Source organism: Carcharhinus amblyrhynchos, chromosome 2, assembly GCF_965287045.1.
Source record: "Carcharhinus amblyrhynchos chromosome 2, sCarAmb.v2.hapA, whole genome shotgun sequence".
Taxonomy (NCBI): Eukaryota; Metazoa; Chordata; class Chondrichthyes; order Carcharhiniformes; family Carcharhinidae; genus Carcharhinus; species Carcharhinus amblyrhynchos.
The window spans coordinates 13663085-13684225 of record NC_137325.1 but is presented as its reverse complement, the minus strand read 5'-3'; the positions used below and the strand labels follow the sequence as shown (position 1 = coordinate 13684225).

At 42.1% G+C, this 21141-nt stretch overlaps 1 protein-coding gene across 2 annotated transcripts; it reads right to left on the bottom strand.

The window, feature by feature from the left end:
• Positions 1–617: 617 nt before the first annotated feature.
• LOC145352577 (leukocyte elastase inhibitor-like) lies at positions 618–13301 on the bottom strand. 2 transcript variants are annotated; one of them, XM_080202631.1, is made up of 7 exons: positions 13183–13301; positions 9055–9231; positions 8141–8278; positions 7784–7901; positions 6266–6408; positions 4719–4886; positions 618–1183 (listed from the first exon to the last, which is right to left on the bottom strand). In XM_080202631.1, exons 2-7 carry the CDS (start codon positions 9220–9222, stop codon positions 779–781), a joined length of 1140 nt encoding a protein of 379 aa, XP_080058757.1. In that variant the 5' UTR covers positions 9223–9231; positions 13183–13301; the 3' UTR covers positions 618–778. The 2 variants fall into 2 exon arrangements, with proteins under 2 accessions (XP_080058757.1, XP_080058766.1); XM_080202640.1 differs by lacking the exon at positions 13183–13301 and adding an exon at positions 11286–11368.
• Positions 13302–21141: the final 7840 nt, after the last annotated feature.

Here is a 21141-nt window from a genome sequence, read left to right as displayed (position 1 = left end):
GGTGGGTTCACGGGGTTTTTGACAATGCTGGCTACTTTTCCAAGGCGTGGGGAAGTACAGATGGAGTTAACGGATGGGAGGTTGGGTTGCATGACGGACTGGTCTACGTTCACAATCCTTTCAGAACAGGATCCACACCACGCTGTGATACACCCAGAAAGGATGCTTTCTGTAATGCATCTGTAAATATTTCAAAGCTATAACCAAACCTCGTAACACCACTGCTTCGTACAGTGCATTGCAGAACACTGAAACATAGAAATAGGAGTAGGAGTAGCACATTCAGCCCAGAACATGACCTGTTACTGCATGAGAAAGTTATCTTTCCTTTCATTCTTTTGTCAATTGCCTTAAAGCAGCACCCTCTGATGGACAAGTACAAACATAATTGAAACTACTAACAGGATGTTGGCTTTGTCAAAAAGAGGACTGGAATGCAAGAGAGTGGAAATCATGTTACAACTGTGAACAGCTCTGGTTATTCCAAAAAAAGCCTTTGAAATTTCAAACTCAGGCAAAAGAATTTTGATAGATTGGAAACAAAGCTTCATACAAAACCAATTCAATTTCTGAACTCAAAGCAGTACATCTTTCCTCAAAAATTCCAAAACAACCACTGAATCCTATGGTGTATTCTTTAATTTTGCTTTGAAAATTGCTTGTTGCAAATCAAAAGATTTTAGGAGGAAAATACATTAATTTAACATGTCTTCAATCACTTTAAGATTATTACACTTCATTTTTAAGCTTTGAAATGTTGTGTTAATTAGTTTGCTGTTCAGGGAGATGTAAATCTACCAAAGAACAGGATATTATTTGTTGTGTTGTGCCTGATGAAGAAGAGAAAGGGATGGTCGGCAGTGAAGGTCTCCGGTGGGATGTAACACATAACCTGACAGACCATTCCAGTAGCAGCTGCTGCTTCAGTTCCCTCTTCATTCACTTCCACAAAAGACTTGTGCACAGCTTTGGACACAAATAGGTCAGGAGCTTCAGACATTCCAGATAGATCTGCCCTCGAACCGTCAAAGAGATCCCGCATGCCTAAGCTGGACAGGGGTGAGTAGAGATCGTATTCTCCCTCTAGTTTAAATTTGGGCAGATGAACATCAACTTCCACCTTTCGCATGAGGTTTGGGAGTGTCCATTCTTGTATCTTTTCCAAGGTCAGTGCCTGTTCCAGCTGATGGAGTAAAATAAAGAGATGTCAGTTAGAGAACAGAACAAGACAAGTGCAGTTATAAAGATCAGGACCACAGTAGTGTGTCAGACTAGTTTGGATTGCATGGGGAGAAGGGAGACACTTCTTTGTATTCTTTCCCTCCCAAACTGGCCTCAGTGTTTAATCTGGGTTGGCGGCTCTTCCAAAGGTTCAGAGAATGTACTGTGTGATAGACAAATTGCCACTCACAATTGTGACAGACACACTGGGTGGACCAGAGGATCGCTTCCTGCCTGTTTTCGTTCATGCATTCGAATTATATTAAACCATAACTGGTGTTGGCAGAAGTGAGTAACTACAACAGGAGCACGGTGGCACAGTAGGGAGCATTGCTGCTTCACAACACCAAGATCCAGGTTCAATTCCAGCCTCAGGTCATTGTTTGTGTTGAGTTGCACATTGTTTGCATGGGTTTCCTCCTCTCACGCTCCATAGATGGGTGTGTTAGATGGATTGGTCATCCTAAATTGACCCCTAGTGTCAGGAGGATCAGCAGGTAAAAAGGTGGAGTTACAGGGATAGGGTCTGGATGGGAATGTTGTCAGTGCAGACTCAATGGGTCAAATGGTCTTGTCCTGCATGGTAGGGATTCAATGGCCTCCCAGCCGTCTGTTTCGCAGTGGCAGGGGGTGGTGAGCTGTTCATTACCTTTCTTTGCCTTTCCTCAGAAATGCTGAAAGGTTTTGTCTCATCTTGTGCTGAACATTCCTCTCCTGAAGGTCTTGACATTGAGCTGGGAAATGGTGCTTGAGCACTGGGTACAAAGCCAGCATTCATATGCAAAGCTGAACTTCAAATGAAGACATACAGATTGGAAATCTGGACTATGATTTGAGGAGGGTGTGATAGACAACAATCATAGATAGAAATCCTGCCTGATTTTCCTCTCCTAGACCAGGATTGATAGGCTTTTTAAAATGACTGCTGTGTGAGACAGTGAGGATGCGATGGGAATTCTAGTGCCTTCACTGGATATTGGCTGAATTAGCTCACACAGCAGAGATAGCTTGCAGTCCATAACTATGTAATGGCAAAACATCTGAGGATTGAATCATTCACTGCAGTGCACCCCAAAAATGAATGACTTTTATTCTGAATACAAGGGTATGTTTTGCAGATAGAATAAAATCAGTGTAAACTTTATACTGATACACATTTTACCTGCAAATTTCAACCCTGAAAATGCAACCTGAACACCAAATCATCTTGGATATGAGCTCCACTTTTCCGCCAACTTGCAGTTTTAGAAAGCAGGATGTATCTTGCACATTAGAATTACATTTATGGGCACACTAATTTTTTTAAAAATTCATTCACTGGGGTGTGTGTATCACTGACTAGCCCAGCATTTATTGCCTATCCCTAGCTGCCCTGGAGAAGGTGGTGGTGTGCTGCCTTCTTGAACGGCTGCATTCCATGTCACTAACCCCATAATACTGTTGTGGGGGGTGGAGAAGGAGAAGAAGAAGAAGAATTATTATTATTATTATTATTATTCCAGGATTTTCACCCAGCGACAGTGAAGGTGATATATTTTCAAGTCAGGATGGTGAGTGACTTGTATCTGCTGCCCCTGTCCTTATTGTTGGTAGTGGTTGTGGGATTGGAAAATGCTGTCTAAAGAGCCTTGGTGAATTCCTGCAGTGCATCTTGTAGATGGTACATACTGCTGCCACTTTTCATTGGCGATGGAGGGAGTGACAGTTTGTAGATGGCATGCCAAACAAGTGCACTGCTTTCTCCTGCATGGTGTCAAGGTTCTTGAGTGTTGTTGGAGCTGGACTCATCCAGGAGAGTATTCCATGACACTCCTGATTGTGCCTTATAGATAGAGGAGGAGCTTTGGGAAGTCAGGATTCCTATCCTCTGACCTGTTGCCACAATATTTATATGGCTAGCCCAGTTGAGTTTCTGGTCAATGTTAACTGTCAAGATGTTGATAGTCAGGGATTCAGTGATGGTCATGCCACTGAATAGCAAAGAGCGATGGTTGGATTCTCTCTTGTTGGAGATGATCATTGCCTGGCACATGTATGGTGCAAATGTTAATTGCCACTTGTCAGCCCAAGGCAGGATATTGTCCAGATCTTGCTGCATTTGGACATTGACTGCTTCAGTACCTGAGGAGTTGTGAATGGCTCTGAATCATCAGCCAACATTCACATATCAGACTTTATGTTGGAAGGAAGGTCATGCATGAAGCAACTGAGGATGGCTGGGTCAAGGACACTAAAATACAGGACTGTGGGTTAAGAGGAATCCTAATTGCTCTGGGTCACAGCTCCATCTAATTGGAGCCATTAAAGTGATGTTTATTTTCACCAAATGGGTCAACAAATAAATGGGGATGTCCCAGGAAATGATTGAAGACCACTGGGATTTCTGAATAACAACTATATTATACAGCATCTGTAAGGTCCCAAAGCCCTGAACAGGAACATTTATCAATTAAAATTTAATTGCTGGACACAAAAGGCAATATTATGGAACATGACCAAAATCATAGCCCAAGAGATAAACTTTGAGGAGTGTTTTGAGGAAGTAAAAGGAGGAGGGAGGCTTAGGGAGGGAATTTCACACTTTTGGCGTGGGCAGCTGAAAGCGCTGCTATCAAATAGCATAACAAATCAAATCAGGATGATTAGAAGGTCAGAATTAGATGAGTGCAGATATTGTGATGGGTAGTTGGGCTGGAGGAAATTGTAGATAGAGTTAGATAAAGATGAAGCCCGAGAGAGATTTGAAAACAACGAGGATTGTTTATAATCAATGTGCAACTTGATTTGGAGCCAATGCTGGTCAACGAGGGTGGTGCTGAAATGGCAATGAGCGTGGGGCTGATTGGTCAGCGAGGGTGGGGTTGATAGGGCATTGGGACTTGATGCAGGTTATGATGCACGCACTTGAGATTTTGATCACCTGAGGTTAATGGAGGATAGAATGTGGCAGACCCACCAGGAGTACATTGGAATAGTCAAGACTAAAGACAGCAAAGACAAAATTGAGGGTTTCAGCAGCTGATGAGCTTTGGTGCAGAGGCTTGAGCAATGTTGGAAATGGGCAAACTTAGTAATAGCACAGACATGTGGCTGAAAGCTCATCTTGTGCTACCAGGGCATTCAAAGTCTGGTTTATTCTGAGACTTTTGTCCCGGAGAGGGATGGAGTCAACAGCTGGGATTTTCCAGCACCCCCAGTGGATTTGACAGGAAGCAATGGAAAATCCCAACCAGTGTCTGGTTGGCAGGGACTACAGTCAATTTCCTAAACACCCTTTCAGTATCAGGCTGTGAAACACATCTCTGTACCCAGTGGTTCTTCAAGTTAAATTATTCAGCTGCTCTTCAAATACTTTGAATCGTGAGGAACGTCTGAGAATGGTTGTAAATTGGAGGGTATTCAAGCTTCATACAGCCCACAGGTTCTACATCAGTGTGTGAGATCTCTGACTCCATGTGACACACGTCAACAGTTTAAATGATGAAAAGATACTGTACCTGCTCGAGACCCGTGGAATCATCCATGATGTCATCTGGCAATAAGATAATCATGCTCAAGTCTTTACCATTATAGGGAAGCTCAAGAACCTGAGTTTTAAATTCAGGAATGTGGCGGATGAAGAACTTGTTGTTTTGGTACATCATTTTCACTGGCTTGCTTTCTTTCTATGAACAGGAACATTCAAGGCATTTCATTTTTTAGTTTATTTGCAATGATGCATTGAAGGAGGCAACTATGGAAATTACACAAATTAAATAAATTAAGTCCCGAGATAAAATTTATGAAGGTAAAGTAGTAATCTGCAAAAAAAAAGCACTTTGTGTATATGTGTATTATATTATCGGGCACACATATCAAAGAAGCAATCATAACTGTATCAATTTTTAATCGGACTACTCACAGCAAAATATAAGTAGCAACATTAGTAGTGTGGGTAGGACATACCATGATTGTCTCTCTGGGCTGGATCTTTGCTACTGAGTGGGGGTAGGTCAAATTGGAAACTTCCCATCTTGGTAGACATACCTTTACATTAAGGGCCTTGACGCACAACTGTTGCTCCGGGGACGCAGGACCATGGTCAAGCCAGGCCTGCTGCCTCTGGAAGCAGTTTAGAAATGGGCAAGAAGGCAGGTGAGTACCAAGACAGGCTGGTCAGAAGTTCCACCTTGGTTCTCTCAGTCTTTGGCTCACATTTAGAAAAGGTTGCTTGACCCTCTGACCTTGACCCCCCCACCCCCCTCATTAACCATACAACCTCCACATCCATTCAACCAGTAATCAAGGCAGATCTCAGGAGCCATGTGGCGATGAAAAAAAAATCAAACTTCTAACAATCTAGCATAGCTGTTATTTGTGTCACCCATTCAAAGGTTACAAGTCCCCTCAATCCATTATCAAAAAAAACAAACTAACTTCATAACTACATTCAATAATGCTAATGTTTAATAGTCTCTCAAAAATCTGTACCAAAATGCCTACGCGCTGAGATAAGTGGTTTTGGACACGTTGAAACACAATGAAATATCCATAATGGGCTTGGGAAAATGACAAGAATTAAATCTACGAAAAAGGCAGAGTAAATGGTATTTTTTCAAAGCTACACCAAATGGCCTGTCAATCAAATCATTCTAAGCAGTTTGTGGTTGTTTTTTACCCTGAGTGTAGCAGCCTAGTTCATTTTTCACTTTTAAAGTTTGGGGATTTAAATAACTTCAGATCATGACAGTTAAGCAGGTCTTACACATCTTGCAAGTGTGATTATGCCTCCTCTATAAATTTATGACTCTCACACTGTGAGCTAAGGCCCAGGGAAATGTAAAAAAAAAGGCCCATATAAATTCAGCACAATTTTCAAATGGCCCAGCAAATTCATGTTTTGTACCTATGGAATTCGTGTCCCTCCTCCTTCCATCTATCAGTGAGGATTGCAGTGGATGGAAACAAGGGGTAGGGATTTCCACACAGATCCTCTCAGTCTGTCCCCCCCCAACCTCAAGAAAACAAATTGCCTGATTCAGTGCTGATATTTTGTTTGGAATACCTTATTCAGTCTGAATGCCATCTCCTTTGTACCTCGCACATCAAACTTCTCAGCCCAGCTCCCTTTGAAGTAGATGGCATTCACCAACACGAGTCGGGTTTCACTGTTAACGGAGCCATCGCCCAGCAAGTTCTGGATCTTACCTGAACAGAAACAGATTCAGCACATTGGAATTGTACACAACAACAACAACAAAAAGAATGAGGAAAGATTTAACCTTCCTGAATTTGTTTTTGTAAAATTAAAACATCAGAAGGAGAGAGAGAGAAATAATACATCAAAATTAGCAGTCCCCAAATGGTTTAGGGTATATTTTAAAAAAAAAAGTTATCACTGAAAGGTTCTGAAACGAGGAGGTTTTTCTTACAAAACATCAACTAATCTCACTGATTCGAATGGCCTCATTCTGTGCATTAAAATTGTATGACTTTTTTCAAATACGTTAATAACTTGGCTAAATTTGCATATCAACTTCCAGAGAACATGCAGCACAGAAGCAAACCATTCACTTGAAATAGTCAGTGGGGAGTTTATAATCCACACGTTTCTCTCTTCCAATCTCTTCAACTTTGGGCTACTCTTATATGCCTGGAATGGCGGCGCTGGAGGCATGTAAAATAGGATTGTCCAACACATCACCTTCACACCCACCCCCGTAATATGATGAAGGGGATATGAAGAGCCAGTCGCCATATTTAAATAGGTAATTAAGAGCCGTTTGGGCTTGTTACCAGGCCAATCGATAATACGCCACCATCCCCATAAAATATTTAGTGTGCGCTGTTGGGTGAGAGCAGGAAACCTGGGCCTGGATTCTCCCATCCTGTTCACCTGGCAAGCTGCCAGCAAGAATGCAGAATTCAGTGAGCAGCCAAAATTCCAATCACTGTAGCAGGACTGGAGAATCCCAGCCCCGGGCGAGGCTGGAGAATTCCAAACCTGATTTCTTCACTATATTCTTCATAGGACAGGAAAGAAAAGGAGGGACAGTTTGACCTTCAGGAGCTGCCTGTTGCAAGTCAGAGCACTGTCCACTTCATATGGAAAACCCCTTCTTGCCTACCCAACCATCCCACTGCCCTCCAACACCACCCCCAAAAGCTTTAAACCCAAACTCCCCCCAGAGACCCCATATGACCTCTGTTAAATCCCCCCACAATGCATTATGGCTGGAGGGAATGGGTCTTTGCTTTGGAGGGAGAGGGAGCCCCCTACTCCTTTCAATGTTATTGAGCCCCATATCTCAGCCTTTTTTCATATCTGTATTTTCCTTTTTCCCCTCATGTACCCATTGAGTTTCATTTTTAACAAATTGGTGCTATTTGTCTCAACGAACTCCAAGTTCTACTTTCAACAGATGCCGAACCGAACCTCGGTTAATGTATGATTGCATTTTCTCAAATCTGGAATGGACATCTCCAATGTGATAAAAGTGAAAGATTTATACTCTCCGTGCATTTAATAATGAGATTCTTGCTTCACACTCAGTTTGCAAATGACTGAATGTGGACAACTTACTCTCGGTCTGTGCCTCTACCCATTTATTGATCTCCTGTCTTGTTCCATCTGCAGCAGTTCGGAAATCAACTGGCGACATCTCTGCTCCATAGAATTTCTTGGTGGATTTACTGAATTCCTGAACAATGGATAGAGGAAAAATTAATTTGACAGTCCAGTTGGGGAAACCTTTTGACAATCTGATTTCATCATTGCAGATCAGCAGAATTGATGAATCCTCTATATCAACAATGTGCAAACACTGACAATAAGGTCAGCTTTCTCCTTAAAGGATTACTGGGAGGAGTTGAGGACAATATCACCTTGGTTTCTAAGTGCTGGAAGGATCTGGGAACAGGTGACCCACTCACAACTTACTTCTAGGAAGTTGTAGCTCTTCTCCCCATACAGTCGATTGGCCACTTTCAACAGATACAAAGCATCAGCTCTGTTAATGTCTAACTGCATTTTCTCAAATCCGGAATGGACATCTCCAACTTGATCAAAATGTAAAGCCTGTATTTAGAACAAATGCATAAAAGAAACATCAAGCAGTGAATTGAAAAAGGGGCTAAAGCTAAAATCATTCATGTTCTTCGTGCCATCTTGTTTTCTGCTGCGTTTTTTCTACCCCCTTTCCTGAAGGCATTTCTTCCGTGCTGGGATTCCATTCTGCTCCTGCTGATCACCTTCCAGTATCTCAGCAAAGAAACCTTCAGCTTCATCCTCAAGGAGTGTCAATAGATCACTCAACCACTTGGACACATTGGTTAATGACAATACTGCTCTTGGTCAACATATTCGCAAGTTGGCAGTTGAAACTCATTGCACAGTGATTACGGGGCAAGAACCCTCATGGATTATCCCCTCCAGAATGTTATTAATTTCATTTGGAAGCTAGCTCAGTGCAGACCAAGCACTGAACCAAGGATGTTGACATCTAGTCCAAAGATGTGCAGGTTAGGTGGACTGGCCATGCTAAATTGCCCCTTGGTATCCCAGGATGTGTAAGTTAAGAGGATTGGTCTTGGGAAATGTATGGGGTTATGGGGATAGGGTGGAGAAAGAGGGACTGGGTAAGATACTCTGTCAGAGCGTTAATGCAAGCTGTTTGGGCCAAACTGCCTCTTCCGCACTGTGGGAATTCTATGGTATTCTAATTGTGTGAAGCTTAGTTTATTCACTTCCAACTTTAGTTGGCTAAACTTGACAAAAGCAAGGATACATCCAGAAGAAAATGCATACATAAAACACTTGAAGAAGATTTTCATTCAGAGTAATTTCACGCTTACCTTCGCCATTTCAGAAGCAGTGTTATTTCTTGCTCCAAGGTACACCATGGCCAATGCGGTGGAGATACTGAACGGAGAGAAAAAGATGTTGCCGGCTTCATTTTTCTCAATCAGCTTTCTGAATAGGTCAAGAGCGAAATGGCAATTTGCTTTGCTCAGGGCTTCCATGGTTTTAAACTGCAAGAAAGATAAATATAAGACACAGATCTTCAAAGGAATTTTAGGATAAAACATTTCTCAAGAACATCAATGAATTACCAGCAGAAGATTAGAATTAGTTTACACGTTTAAAGTTTATTTATTTGTGTCACAAGTAGGCCTACACTGGAATGAAGTTACCGTGAAAATCCCCAACTCGGCACTCTCCCGCGTCTTTTAGGGTGCACTGAGGGAGAATTTAGCATGGCCAATGCATTTAACCAGCACATCCTTTGGACTGTGGGAAGAAACCGGTGCACCCAGGGTAAACCCTGCAGATACGGGGACAATGTACAATTCCGTACGTATAGTGACCCAAGCCAGGAATTGAACCCAGGCCTCTTACACTGTGAGGCAGCTGTGCTACTATCATCCTTGCAAATCTCTTCTTTACGTTTCCTCCAAAACAGATTCTTTCTCCAAGCAGGTGAGCAGTTTTGTAAGACAGATATGATCATCCCCCTTTCGATTGGTTGGGTACTGTTCATTAACTTAGTAACATGGATAAATGCTTCTCAAGTTTATTTCTGCAGTGTAAATGGAGGTTTCAACACCCTGTCTATTTTATTCCCTTTTCTGAATAGGGGCTCCACACTGACCCTTTTCTAACCTATCTCCCAACAACTCCCTCAAAATCCCCCTGCCAACCCTGGAGGGGAGGACTTTTACTGGTATTGTCACCGGACTAGTAAATATAATCGGCCATAGCTCATTCTCAGGTCACGGTTTCAAATCTCACCATGGCAGCTGATGGAATTTATCATCAATTAATAGATCTAGAACTGGAAGTTAGTCTCAGTTTCATGCTCACCATTTCTATCAGTGATTGTCATAAAACCTATCAGCTTCACTAACAACATTCAGGGCAGGAAATCTGCCATCATTATCTGGTCTGGCCTACATGTGACTCCAGACTCCCACACCCATAGCAATATGGTTGATTTTTAACTGTCCTCTGAAACAGCCGAGCAAGCCATTCAGTTCAAGGGTAATTAGGTATGGGCAACAACTGCTGACTATGCTAGTCTCACCCATATCAATAAAAGGGCAAGGATAATAGTAGACAATGACTCACAGATAAGTGTCCTACTTTTTTTTTTAAATCATTCATGGGACATGTGGTTGGTCAGCATTTATTGCTCATCCTTCATTATCTGAGTGCAGTTGGGAATTGCTGTGGCTCTGGAGTCACATGTAGGCCAGACCAGCTAAGAGTGGCAGATTTCCTTCCCTCAAGGATATTAGTGAACCAGTTGGGTTTTTCCGACAATCAATGGTTTCATGGTCATCAGTAGATTCTTAATTCCAGACATTACTTGTTGACTTCAAATTCCACCATCTGCTGTGGCAGGATTCAATCCTGGGTTCCCAGAACATTAGCTGAGTTTATGGGTTAATAGTCTGATGATAATACCACTAGGGCATTGTCTCCCCGCAGCAAGTTATCACACAGTATTGTCAATTTTTATATTTGCTTTTATTTACATCTTTTACACTTGTTTTTTGTCTACCATATTACTGTCACAAACCTGGAAGAATGTTTTTCTATTACGTTCAGGCTGCTGCTGTCTTTTATATGGGCTGAAAATGTTGGTCATGAGTGAGCCTGCCCGCCCACCCAAAAGCCAATTGCCCGGCAGCTGTTTTATGCTGGAGCAGCGTTACTTGTCTCAGAGTGAGACTTCCAACCCGATCCCAGAGAGGAAGTCCTACTTTAGGAAGCTGCCAGCCACTCATTTTCTTTGCTCCTCCAATCTCTCCATTGACTGGATGTAACGATGGGCAGGATTTTACCTGCACGCCCGTAGGTGGTAGCAGGGTGGTAGCCTGTCTGCCTTTGGGCCAATTATTGACAACTTAAGGACTGCTTTTTGCCCAGCTTCAATTTCAGCCCAAAAATAACCCAACCAGACCTCAGGCAAGAGGGTGGTGGCTTCCATTTAACACTGGATGCCCACCAAAAATAATCTGACTCCTTTAGGCACTCTTCCCCCCTGCCCCCCACCAAGTAAGTCCATTTCCCCAGGCCTCACCTCCTCTCCCTGTCCAGAGACTGCTAAAATGTCCTTAGTCCCAGACTCCTGGGACTTAGCCTCTGGTGGCTCTTGCAGTTCCAATCTTGTCCACTGTGGGGACCAATGAGCTGCTGACTAATCAGATCGGTCAGCAGCTATCTGAGATGGGACTTGGTCCTAAACAAGGGGAGGAAGTCTCACATGAAACCAATTAATGCTTATTTTATTGCTGATGGGGATGTGAGCGTTGCTGACTGGGCCAGCATTTATTACCCATCCCCAATTGTCCTTGAAGTTAAGGGTGGCACAGGTTCAATTCCCAGCTTGAGTCATTGTTTGTGTGGAGTTTGCACATTCTCCCCGTGTTTGTGTGGGTTTCCTCCCACTGTCCAAAAGACGTGCTGGTAAAGTGTATTGTCTATGCTAACAGGTGCCAGAGTGTGGCGGCCAGATGATTTTCACAGTAACTTCATTGCAGTGTTAATGTAAGCCTACATAAAGTAATAAATACACTTTAAAACTCAACTACGTTGCTGTGGATCTGGAGTCATATGTAGGCCAGACCAGGTAAGGGTGGCTGATTTCCTTCCCTAAAGAGCATTGGTGAAACAGACGGGTTATTATGACAATTGACAATGGTTTTATGGTCATCGTTAGATGTTTTAATTTGTGGGCGTGGGTGCGGGTGTGGGGGTGAGAGGATGGGTGATTTGCCATTTTGCCCCACTAGTTGATGATCAGGGTGGGCCAGTAAGATTGCGAGAGAGTGGACACATCAGGTTTGTGGTCTTGGATGCTTTAAAATGGAACTCCAGTATCACTGGTGCCAGTATTGGTGATTTTTTTTTACTAGGATTTGTAAATTTTGAACGGTTTCTTTTTCCTTCTATATATATATATATATATATATATATTATAATTCATTTCAAAATTGACCACAAAATGCTTTGTGATATCCTTGGCCAAGAGAGGTACTATATAAATGATAGTCTTCTCTTTTTAGTTGTACCTATGCTGAAAAGGGGTTGTGTCTGACCCAAGTATTTTTCTGAACATGAACTGACCTGTTTGCAACTTTAAGGTGCCGCCTCATAGTGCATAATCTCATCACAACCATCCTTCTAGGATTATTACAGCAGTCCCCAGAAAATACCCAAGCGGTTAGCATTGCTGCCTCACAGCGCCAGGGACCCAGGTACAATTCTGGTCTTGAGTGACTGTACAGAGTCTGTACGTTCTCCCTGTGTCTGCATTGGTTTTCTCCCACAGTCCAAAGATGTACAGGTTAGGTGGATTAGTCATGCTAATTTACCTTAGTGTCCAAGGATGTGTAAAATAGGGGGGTTAGCAGAGTAAACACATGGGTTACAGAGTAAGCCTGGATAATCATTAGAATCCTTACAATGCAGAAGATGGCCATTCGGCCCATCGACCCTGAACCGACAACAATCCCAGCCAAGTCCTATCCCCATACTCCACTTATTTACCCTCCGAATATCCTCCCTGTAGGGAGTCTGTGACTCCCGATGACTTATTAATTTGGGAACCTTTATAGCTGCTCTGAGATTTGAACAATCTTTGACTATCTTTTTTTTCCACTCAGTTTGCATGTTTCCCAGATCCTCCCACTGGAACCCTGTAGACAGGAACCGAACAATATGGTTACATCTCAGTTTCACTTTCTCTTGCATCTTTTTTATGGTTTCAGATGGGAAACGAAGAGTTCGGTGACCATTCCTAAAGTGGAACAGGGTATGTTTCCCTATCCAGGTTGCTGTTTGTTGACAGTCCAGCCGGAATTAAGGGATGGGGCTGCTTCTCTCATTCAATGAAAGGGGAACCGATCAGGTTTACACCGCTCACAGGGAAATGCCGGTCGATTAAACCGGCTGGGTTAAATAATAAAAAAAATTACCTGCTATCTTTCAGCTTCCAACACTCCCTCTCAACGCGTTCACTCTGCTCTGTGCGCTGTCTCTGCGACGGATTCCAACCCAAAGTAATTTCAACTTCCCTCCCACCCACCCTCAAGCTGATAGGACTCTTGTGTTGGCTATCACAGCGGAAACATTCCCCCTTCTGACACACACACACACACACACGGAATTTCCTGATTTTTTTTTTAAAAACCTGTTGCGGAATTAACTCCTACAAAGCTTGTGAGAAGTGTACATGCCAATTTCCCAAAAGCTGAGAGAGCCCCAGAAACTAGAAACCCCACTCCGAATACAGATCAATGATTATAAGATAGACTGAAAGTGCACTAGGACACGAGTGAAAACTGCAGACACACCCAACACTCAATGACTGCAGGAGCTGTTTTGGGGAAACATTGTGGAAATGAAATCAATACACTGAATATCTTCTGGTCTTTTACTAAATCTGATTTCGAATTCAAAATCATTTGACTGACAGGGTGAATTGTGTGGTTTTTCCTCAAAGTCCACCTCAAGAGGGGCAGAAACCCCAGCAAAACAACACATATTGCACCATTTCCCTGAGCCATGAGGGGGAACTTTAGCACAAAACATGTATTTAGGAATTGAAACGGTACGGTGGCAAATTCAGATCCAATAGCAGCTGGGAACTGGATGAATGCTTGGTAGGAAAAGAGATGTGGGGTGGCACAATAGTTCGCACTGCTGCCTCACTGTGTCAGGGACTCGGGATCAATTCCAGCCTTGATTGTACAACTCCACACAGTCATTCTTCCCCGTGTCTGGGTGGGTTTACTCTGGCTGCTCCAGTTCCTCCCTCAGTCCAAAGATGTGCAAGTTAAGGTCATTGGTCATGCTAAATTGCTCCTGAGTGTCCAAAGATTTGAACATTAGGGGGATTCGACATGGTAAATGTATGGGGTTATGGGGATAGGACAAGGGAAAGAGCCTGGTAAGATACTTAATCTCAAGACTTGTAAAAATATTACATTTTACCTGTACTTGAGGATTTTGCCTCTGGTTTCCCACCAGCTGCTGTGCGTCTAGTCCGAAAACCCAGGGGTTCAGTGACAAGAAGGTAGAGACCAGAAAAGTAGGGCTAGGAAGAGGGTAAACTGAGGGTGGGAAGGTAAAAAGCAATCCAGGGCAGGGGAGAGGAAACCAAAATGTTGGGGGAAAACAAGAAAATGGAAAACTGAGGGCAGGTTAAAGAGGGGAAACTAAGGTCGGGTAACTAAGTATAGGTTAGAGAGTATAGTCAGATGAGAAGACAGGCTGGAATAGGGGAAACAAGAGGGTGATGCAGAAAGAGAGAGATCCTATTTAAGAATGGTGAGAGCTAAACTTGGAAATTATAGGCCTATTAAAATAAATTTTATTCATTTTGTTATTAATTCATAGGACAAAGACATCATTGAATTGGACAGCATTTATTGCCCAGCCCCAGTTGGCTTTGAAGGATGGTTGAGAGTCAACTACATTGCTGTGGCTCTGAGTCACATATCAGCCAGACCAGGTAAGGACGGTAGATTTCCTTCCTGAAAGGACTAGATGGGTTTTTCCGACAATGGTTATCAGTACATTCTGAATTCCAGTTTTTTCTTATGTTTCAAACTCCATCACCTGCCATGATGGGATTTGAACCCATCTCCCCGGAATATTAGGTGAGTTTCTGGATTAAGAATCTAGTGATAATACCTCAAGGTCATTGGCTCCTCCTGAAGTGTGGCAGTTTCTATAATCACTCGTGAGGGACAGAATGACTGAGCATTTGGGTAAATAGCGGCTGATCAGAGAGAAGCAACATTGGTTTGTTAAGAGAAATCGTGTGGAATAAACAGAATGTTTTGAGGGCTAACTAAGTCGAGAGATTTGAATGTTATTTATTTGGATTTTCGGAAGGAATTTTCTTTGTTGCCATGTAAACTGAGAGTGCATGGAATTGGTTGCAACCCATTGGCTTGGATCGGGAATTAGTTACTACTGCGGAATCAGAGATATATTTTATGGGTAACGGGTATGTCCTCAAATAGGCAGATGTACTAATGGTGGACTGACATGTTAACATTCAATGACATTGATTCTAAACTAATAAGGAGGTGTATCTTAGATAATGAAAGTATAATTGTTCTGTATTTTGGCTGAGTGCCTCAGATCTTTGGATAGGTTTCACAGCCCTGTACCTGAGCTGTCTGACCCTCTAGAAGTCTCCAAACAGCCGTAAATTAATGTTTTGTTTGTCTTGTATGATTCTTGTGTTTAAAATAAATTTTGGGTACGTCTTTTGAATGGACATTTTGCCTTTTGTGGGTAATAAATAGGGTCTAAGGTTTTAGGTATTGGCCACCTTTTTAAAGCCCTACTACACCCTGCACATTTGTTTGTTTGTTTCCATTCAAATAATCATCTGATATCCTCTTGAATGCCTCGATTGAACCTGCCTTTACCACACCTCCAGCCAGTGCATTCCAGACCCCAACCACTCGTTATGTGAAAAAGCTTTTTCTCACAAAGCATTTGTTTCTTTTGCAAATCATCTTAAATCTCTGCCAGCTCATTCTTGATCCTTTTATGATCAAGAATGATCGTACCCTGTCCCTGTCCAGTCACTTCATGATTTTGAACTCTGTCAAATATCGTCTTGGTCTTCCCCTCTCCAAGGAGAACAGTTCCAACCTCTCCAGTCTATCCTCATAATTGAAATACATGGGTGACATCAGGCCCATGTTGGTGGTAACGAAAATGAAGATGAGCTGATTCTCCTTGAGCGTGTGTACCAGGAAGAGGTTCAGAGAGACATCCAGGCCATTCCTAACTTGTTTCAGCAAACTTTGGCTGAATTGAAGACCGAAATACTGGCATCTGCAAAGAAACAAATCAGACTCTTCACCAGAATAATGAGATTCTTTAGCAGCACAGTGAGGATCTATGTCAGCTTTTACAAGGGGAAGTGAAATGTTGAGCTGGCTGACGTTATAATGTCTGCATCTTTGGGCCAGCAGCTGCCCTGTGCAGGGACATCTGCTGTGCACACCTCAGGGGTGGTCATGTCATGGGTATAGGGAAGATGCTAGAAATAATGTTCTTGCCACCAGCATTGCCAACTTTGCCTCATTAATCACATCCACAGCTTTGTTTTTTAACCATGAGAGATATTTTTATTGTTATGCTCCTTGTCACAGTGTGGATTTATGTTATATTCTGTAAAAATATATACTTTTTTTAATAAATAGACACCTTAGACCTTAAAGATGGCTGCCAACGGTCACCTGACTTTACAACTATTGTGAAGCTTTCAGATGGTTCCTTGTCGAATTTAAGCAGACACATCCCGACGTGAAAAGACATTTGAAATTTGATGAGTCTTCAAACAGACAACGGCTTTCCCTAATGGAGTGAAATCCTTAGCCTTTTGGAACATTACAGGTTGTTAAATAGGATTAGTTCTTGCTTTAAATAGAAAGGGACAAAAAAAGCCTGTTTGATTGTCACCCCTTCCATAAACGTTCACTCCCTCCACCAGCAGTAACAGCAGTGAGTACCATCTACAAGATGCACTGTAGGAACTCGCCAAGACTCTTTAGACAGTACCTTCCAAACCCACAACCACCTCCATTAGAAGGACAGGGACAGCATGGGAATACCTGTAAGTTCCCTTCCTAGTCACTTACCATCCTGAGTTGGAAAGACATTGCCGTTCCTTCATCTTCGTTGAGTACAAATTCCTGGACTCTCTCCCTAACAGCACTGTTGGGGTACCTACACTTCAGGGATTGCCTGTTCAAGAAGGCAGCTCACCACCACCTTCTTAAGGGCAATCAGAGAGGGGCAATGAATGATGGCCTAGCCAGTGAAGCCCAAGTCCCTGAAATGAATTTTAAAAACCTCTCAGAATTGCACTGAACATACTGACTGAATGTGTTTCATGCTTAAGTGTCATTTTAATCTTCGTCTGTAACTAAACTTTGAGTGTATATTTTAGTAACGTTATCATTCCTTAAGTAGCTTCTAGGGCAATAGTATGAAATAAACTACCTTTTTTCCTTTTTACGAAAAAATACTTGCTGCCGGGTTATTGTAAAATAAATTAATCACCTCAGGGATAAAATATACTTACTGATAAATACCTTGCTCAAGGGTGACTTTGGGAAAATACATTTTATATTGTCCATAACATCCATATTATAGAATTATAAATTCACCCTTATAGAAACAGGAAGAGACCATTTGACCTTTCAAGCCTGCTCTGCCATTCATTATGACCATGGCTGATCATCCAACTCAATAGCTTGATCCCACCTTCCCTTCATATCCTTTGATCCCCTTCGCCCCAAGTATTAAATCTAAATCCATATTTGACACACGGGATTTTCTGGCCCCGTCCCAAGACCGGAAAATCCTGCCTGAGGTCAGTGGACCTTTGCATGGTCTGTTTCCCCCCGCCATCTGTTGGTTCTCTGGAAACTGCTGTATGGGAGTCAGAAGGCAGGTGTCATATTATACATCTGTTCAGAGGCGTTAAAAGGCTGGAAACACAGCATCCATATGAGTATATCTGTTTTTGATGCTAATGGATTCTAACGTAGGATTTATGTCTATGAGGATATTGCTCAAATTGGAACTATATTGATAACCAATTTAAGAATTATACCTTGCCATGTTTAAGTATTTTCAATTTATGTTAATTCTTTTAGCTATATTTTAACAGTGTTCTTAAATGAAGTTTGTTTTAATAAAAGCTTCCTAGTGGGTCATTCACCATAATGCCAAAATCAAAGAAAGTTGGGGTTTAGACTAACTTCATAATATACCACGGAGTTTCTGATCTGGTTCCTAACAATTCATACGAGACACCCATTGCCTTGGAAACGTGCAGTCAAATGTTTTATTTCAATTTTTTTAAAGTGTGCATGCTTGCAGTAACCTAAAAGTTTATTTTTTTATAATGCTTTTGTTTCACAGGATTCGGGTATTGCTGACCAACTCATTTATTGTCCATCCCTGGAGAAAGACATCTGGAAGCATTTGGCACCATGTGAAACAAATCAGCCTCCACTTTGCTCCTTGTCAAAATACGAATAACCAGATAGCTCCAAAAAAAAATGTTGTCTGGTCCCAACATGTGTCAACGTACTGCTGAAAGTTTGTATGGAAATGTTAACTCTGTTCCTCTCTCTTCATAGCTGTTGCCAAACTACTGGGTGGTTCTGGTGTGTTGGCTGTTTATAATGGAGTTTTAATTTGCTAACTGAATAATCGATCAATGTATGGACTTCAGCGCAGACTTTTCCCTTGGAGTCCGGATTTCAATCTAGTCTAAGAAACTGTGCTCAGCATTTATTGTGATGAGCAGTGGCACAGTGTTTAGCACTGCTGCATCACAGCACCATGGACCCACGTTCGATTCCAGCCTCAGGTGAGCCTGTGTGGAGTTTTCACATTTTCCCTGTTTGTGTGGGCTTCCTCCTGGGTGCTCTAGTTTCCTCCCACATGCCTAAAACATGCCAGTTAGCTAGATTAGCTATGTTAAATTGCCCCAAAAACGTGAAGTTACAGGGATAAGTCCTGGGTGGGCTTGATGGGCTGTACAGCCTCCTTCTGCACTGTAGGGATTATATGATGTGGGTATGCCGGCGTTGGACTGGCGTAAACACAGTAAAAAGTCTGACAACACCAGGTTTTAGTCCAACCTATTTATTTGATAATATACTCGCAAGCTTTCGGGGTTAGCCCCTTCGTCACCTGACGAAGGGGCTAACCCCGAAAGCTTGCGAGTATATTATCAAATAGGTTGGACTAAAACCTGGTGTTGTCAGACTTTTTACTGGGATTATATGAAACAGAGGCCATAAGTTTCAATTCTTGTACACTGTCTGAATCCTTTACAGACAACAGATTCACACATTTAGCATCCCAGACTTGTATATTTCTGTTTGTTTTTGGATGGTTGACGTCTCCCACTTACCTTCTTCGTGTATGAACTTCCTATCACTGAACAGAGCAAATTATCCTTTTTCTGGCAACCTGGGATTTTGTATTAGATCCTAACTTTGTTTGGATTTTACTGATTTGAGAAGTTCATCCAGAATGGATCGTTCTGTGGATTTCTCCCCAGCAGAAGATTCTGTTATGGCTCAGACAATCTCTCAGACATTAGTCTATATTTTTTTTGTTTAAAAATGCACTGAACTTTATATTCACTTCTGGTAAACATATTTATATTTAAATAGAAAAATTCTACTACTCCTAAATATCTCCAGCACAAATGTTCTACCATCTTATTCCAAATGCTTCTAGCATTTAGGTATGTGATATGAATGTCTAGAGGATACGAATGTGTAGGATATGAACATCTGTATAAGAATGTCTAGGATTTGATTGTCTAAATATGGACATTCTTATCCTATACATTTATCATATAACATGAACCTTTAGAATATGAATGCATAGGATAAGAATGTGTACCTATGAATGACTGATAACTATATAGAATAAGAATATCTATGAATGTATACATGATAAAAATTCACAACCTTTCCAGTTACCCCAGTGTATACTTATTACAAAAATACCACAGCTGTTGGAATGTCAGCAGCGAAAAGAAAAAATGTTGGAAATACTCAACTTTTCTGTGGTGAGAGAAACAAATTTAATCTTTCAGGACTGTGAGGTTTCAGTCAGAACTAGGTCACTTTTTCTGGCTGGACCATAAAAATATCACCACTCTTCAGTCAGGATTGAGGGTGGCAAATTTCCTTGGTTTATTTCAGACAGGAAACAAAGAGCTCAGTGACAATTCCCAAAGAGAAACAGACTGTGTTTCCCTATCCCAGTTGCTGTTTGCTGACAGTCCAGCTGGAATGAAGGGGTGGGGCTGCTTCTCTGGTCCAACGAAAGGGGAATGTCAAAAGATTTAAACCCCCTGGGTGAAATAGAAAGCCTTACCTTCTATCTTTCAGCATCCAACACTACCTCTGTGTTCACTCTGCTGTGCACTGTCTCTGCAGCAGATTTTAACCCAGAATAACTTCCCTCCCACCCTCAAGTTGATAGGACCCCTGTGTTGTCCATCACAGCAGAGACACTCCTCTTCTGAGACACACAAGGAATTGCCTGCTTGATTTTTGTCTGGGCCTTTTGGCTAAGATCAGCCCAAGATGGGGTGTAATACCTGATCTTGTTTGTCTCCCTTGAGGGGACCATGAATTGGATTTTGAATTTGGTTTTTGGAGCAAACAAGGTGTAATTTTAATGAAATAGAAATTAATTTAAAAATCTTGTTGCATAATTAACTCCTACAAAAAACTTGAAGTGTACACAGCAGTTTAGCAAAACCCGAGAGAGCCCCCAATTATAAACCTAGTACCTCTCCTGAATACAGATCAATGACTATAGATAGACAAAGGGCAGGAGGACATGGCTGCGTTAGAGTGAAAACTTCAGACACACCTAACACTCAATGACTGCTGGAGCTGATTTGGGGAAATATTATGACCATTTTCCCCTCAATGAAAATTTCTTCCCATGGTCTCTCCCCGATGGGACTCACCATTCGGTCTTTTTTTGAATCTGATTTTTAAAATTCACTTGAAAGGGGGAAATCGAAAGTTTGCCTGAAACGGGTGAGTTGCTGTGGTGTTTCTCCTGCGGGTCCACTGCCACACGAGCAGCGGAAACCCCAGCAAAAACAACATATTGCACCATTTCTGGAGGTCTCCACATTTGAGCTGGAGAAACCCTTTGTTTCCCCCGACTCCAACGCTCCCCCTGGCTGCTCACTCAGATTGAAAACAGATAATATGGAACGTCACTGAGTTCAGCATGGAACTGGTCAATCAGACACCCTTATCAATACCCGACCAGGTTTGCCAGCTCTGGCTGGGGATATTCCTGGATGCTTTTTTTCCCCCCCCCACTGATATCAAAAATCCCCTGGT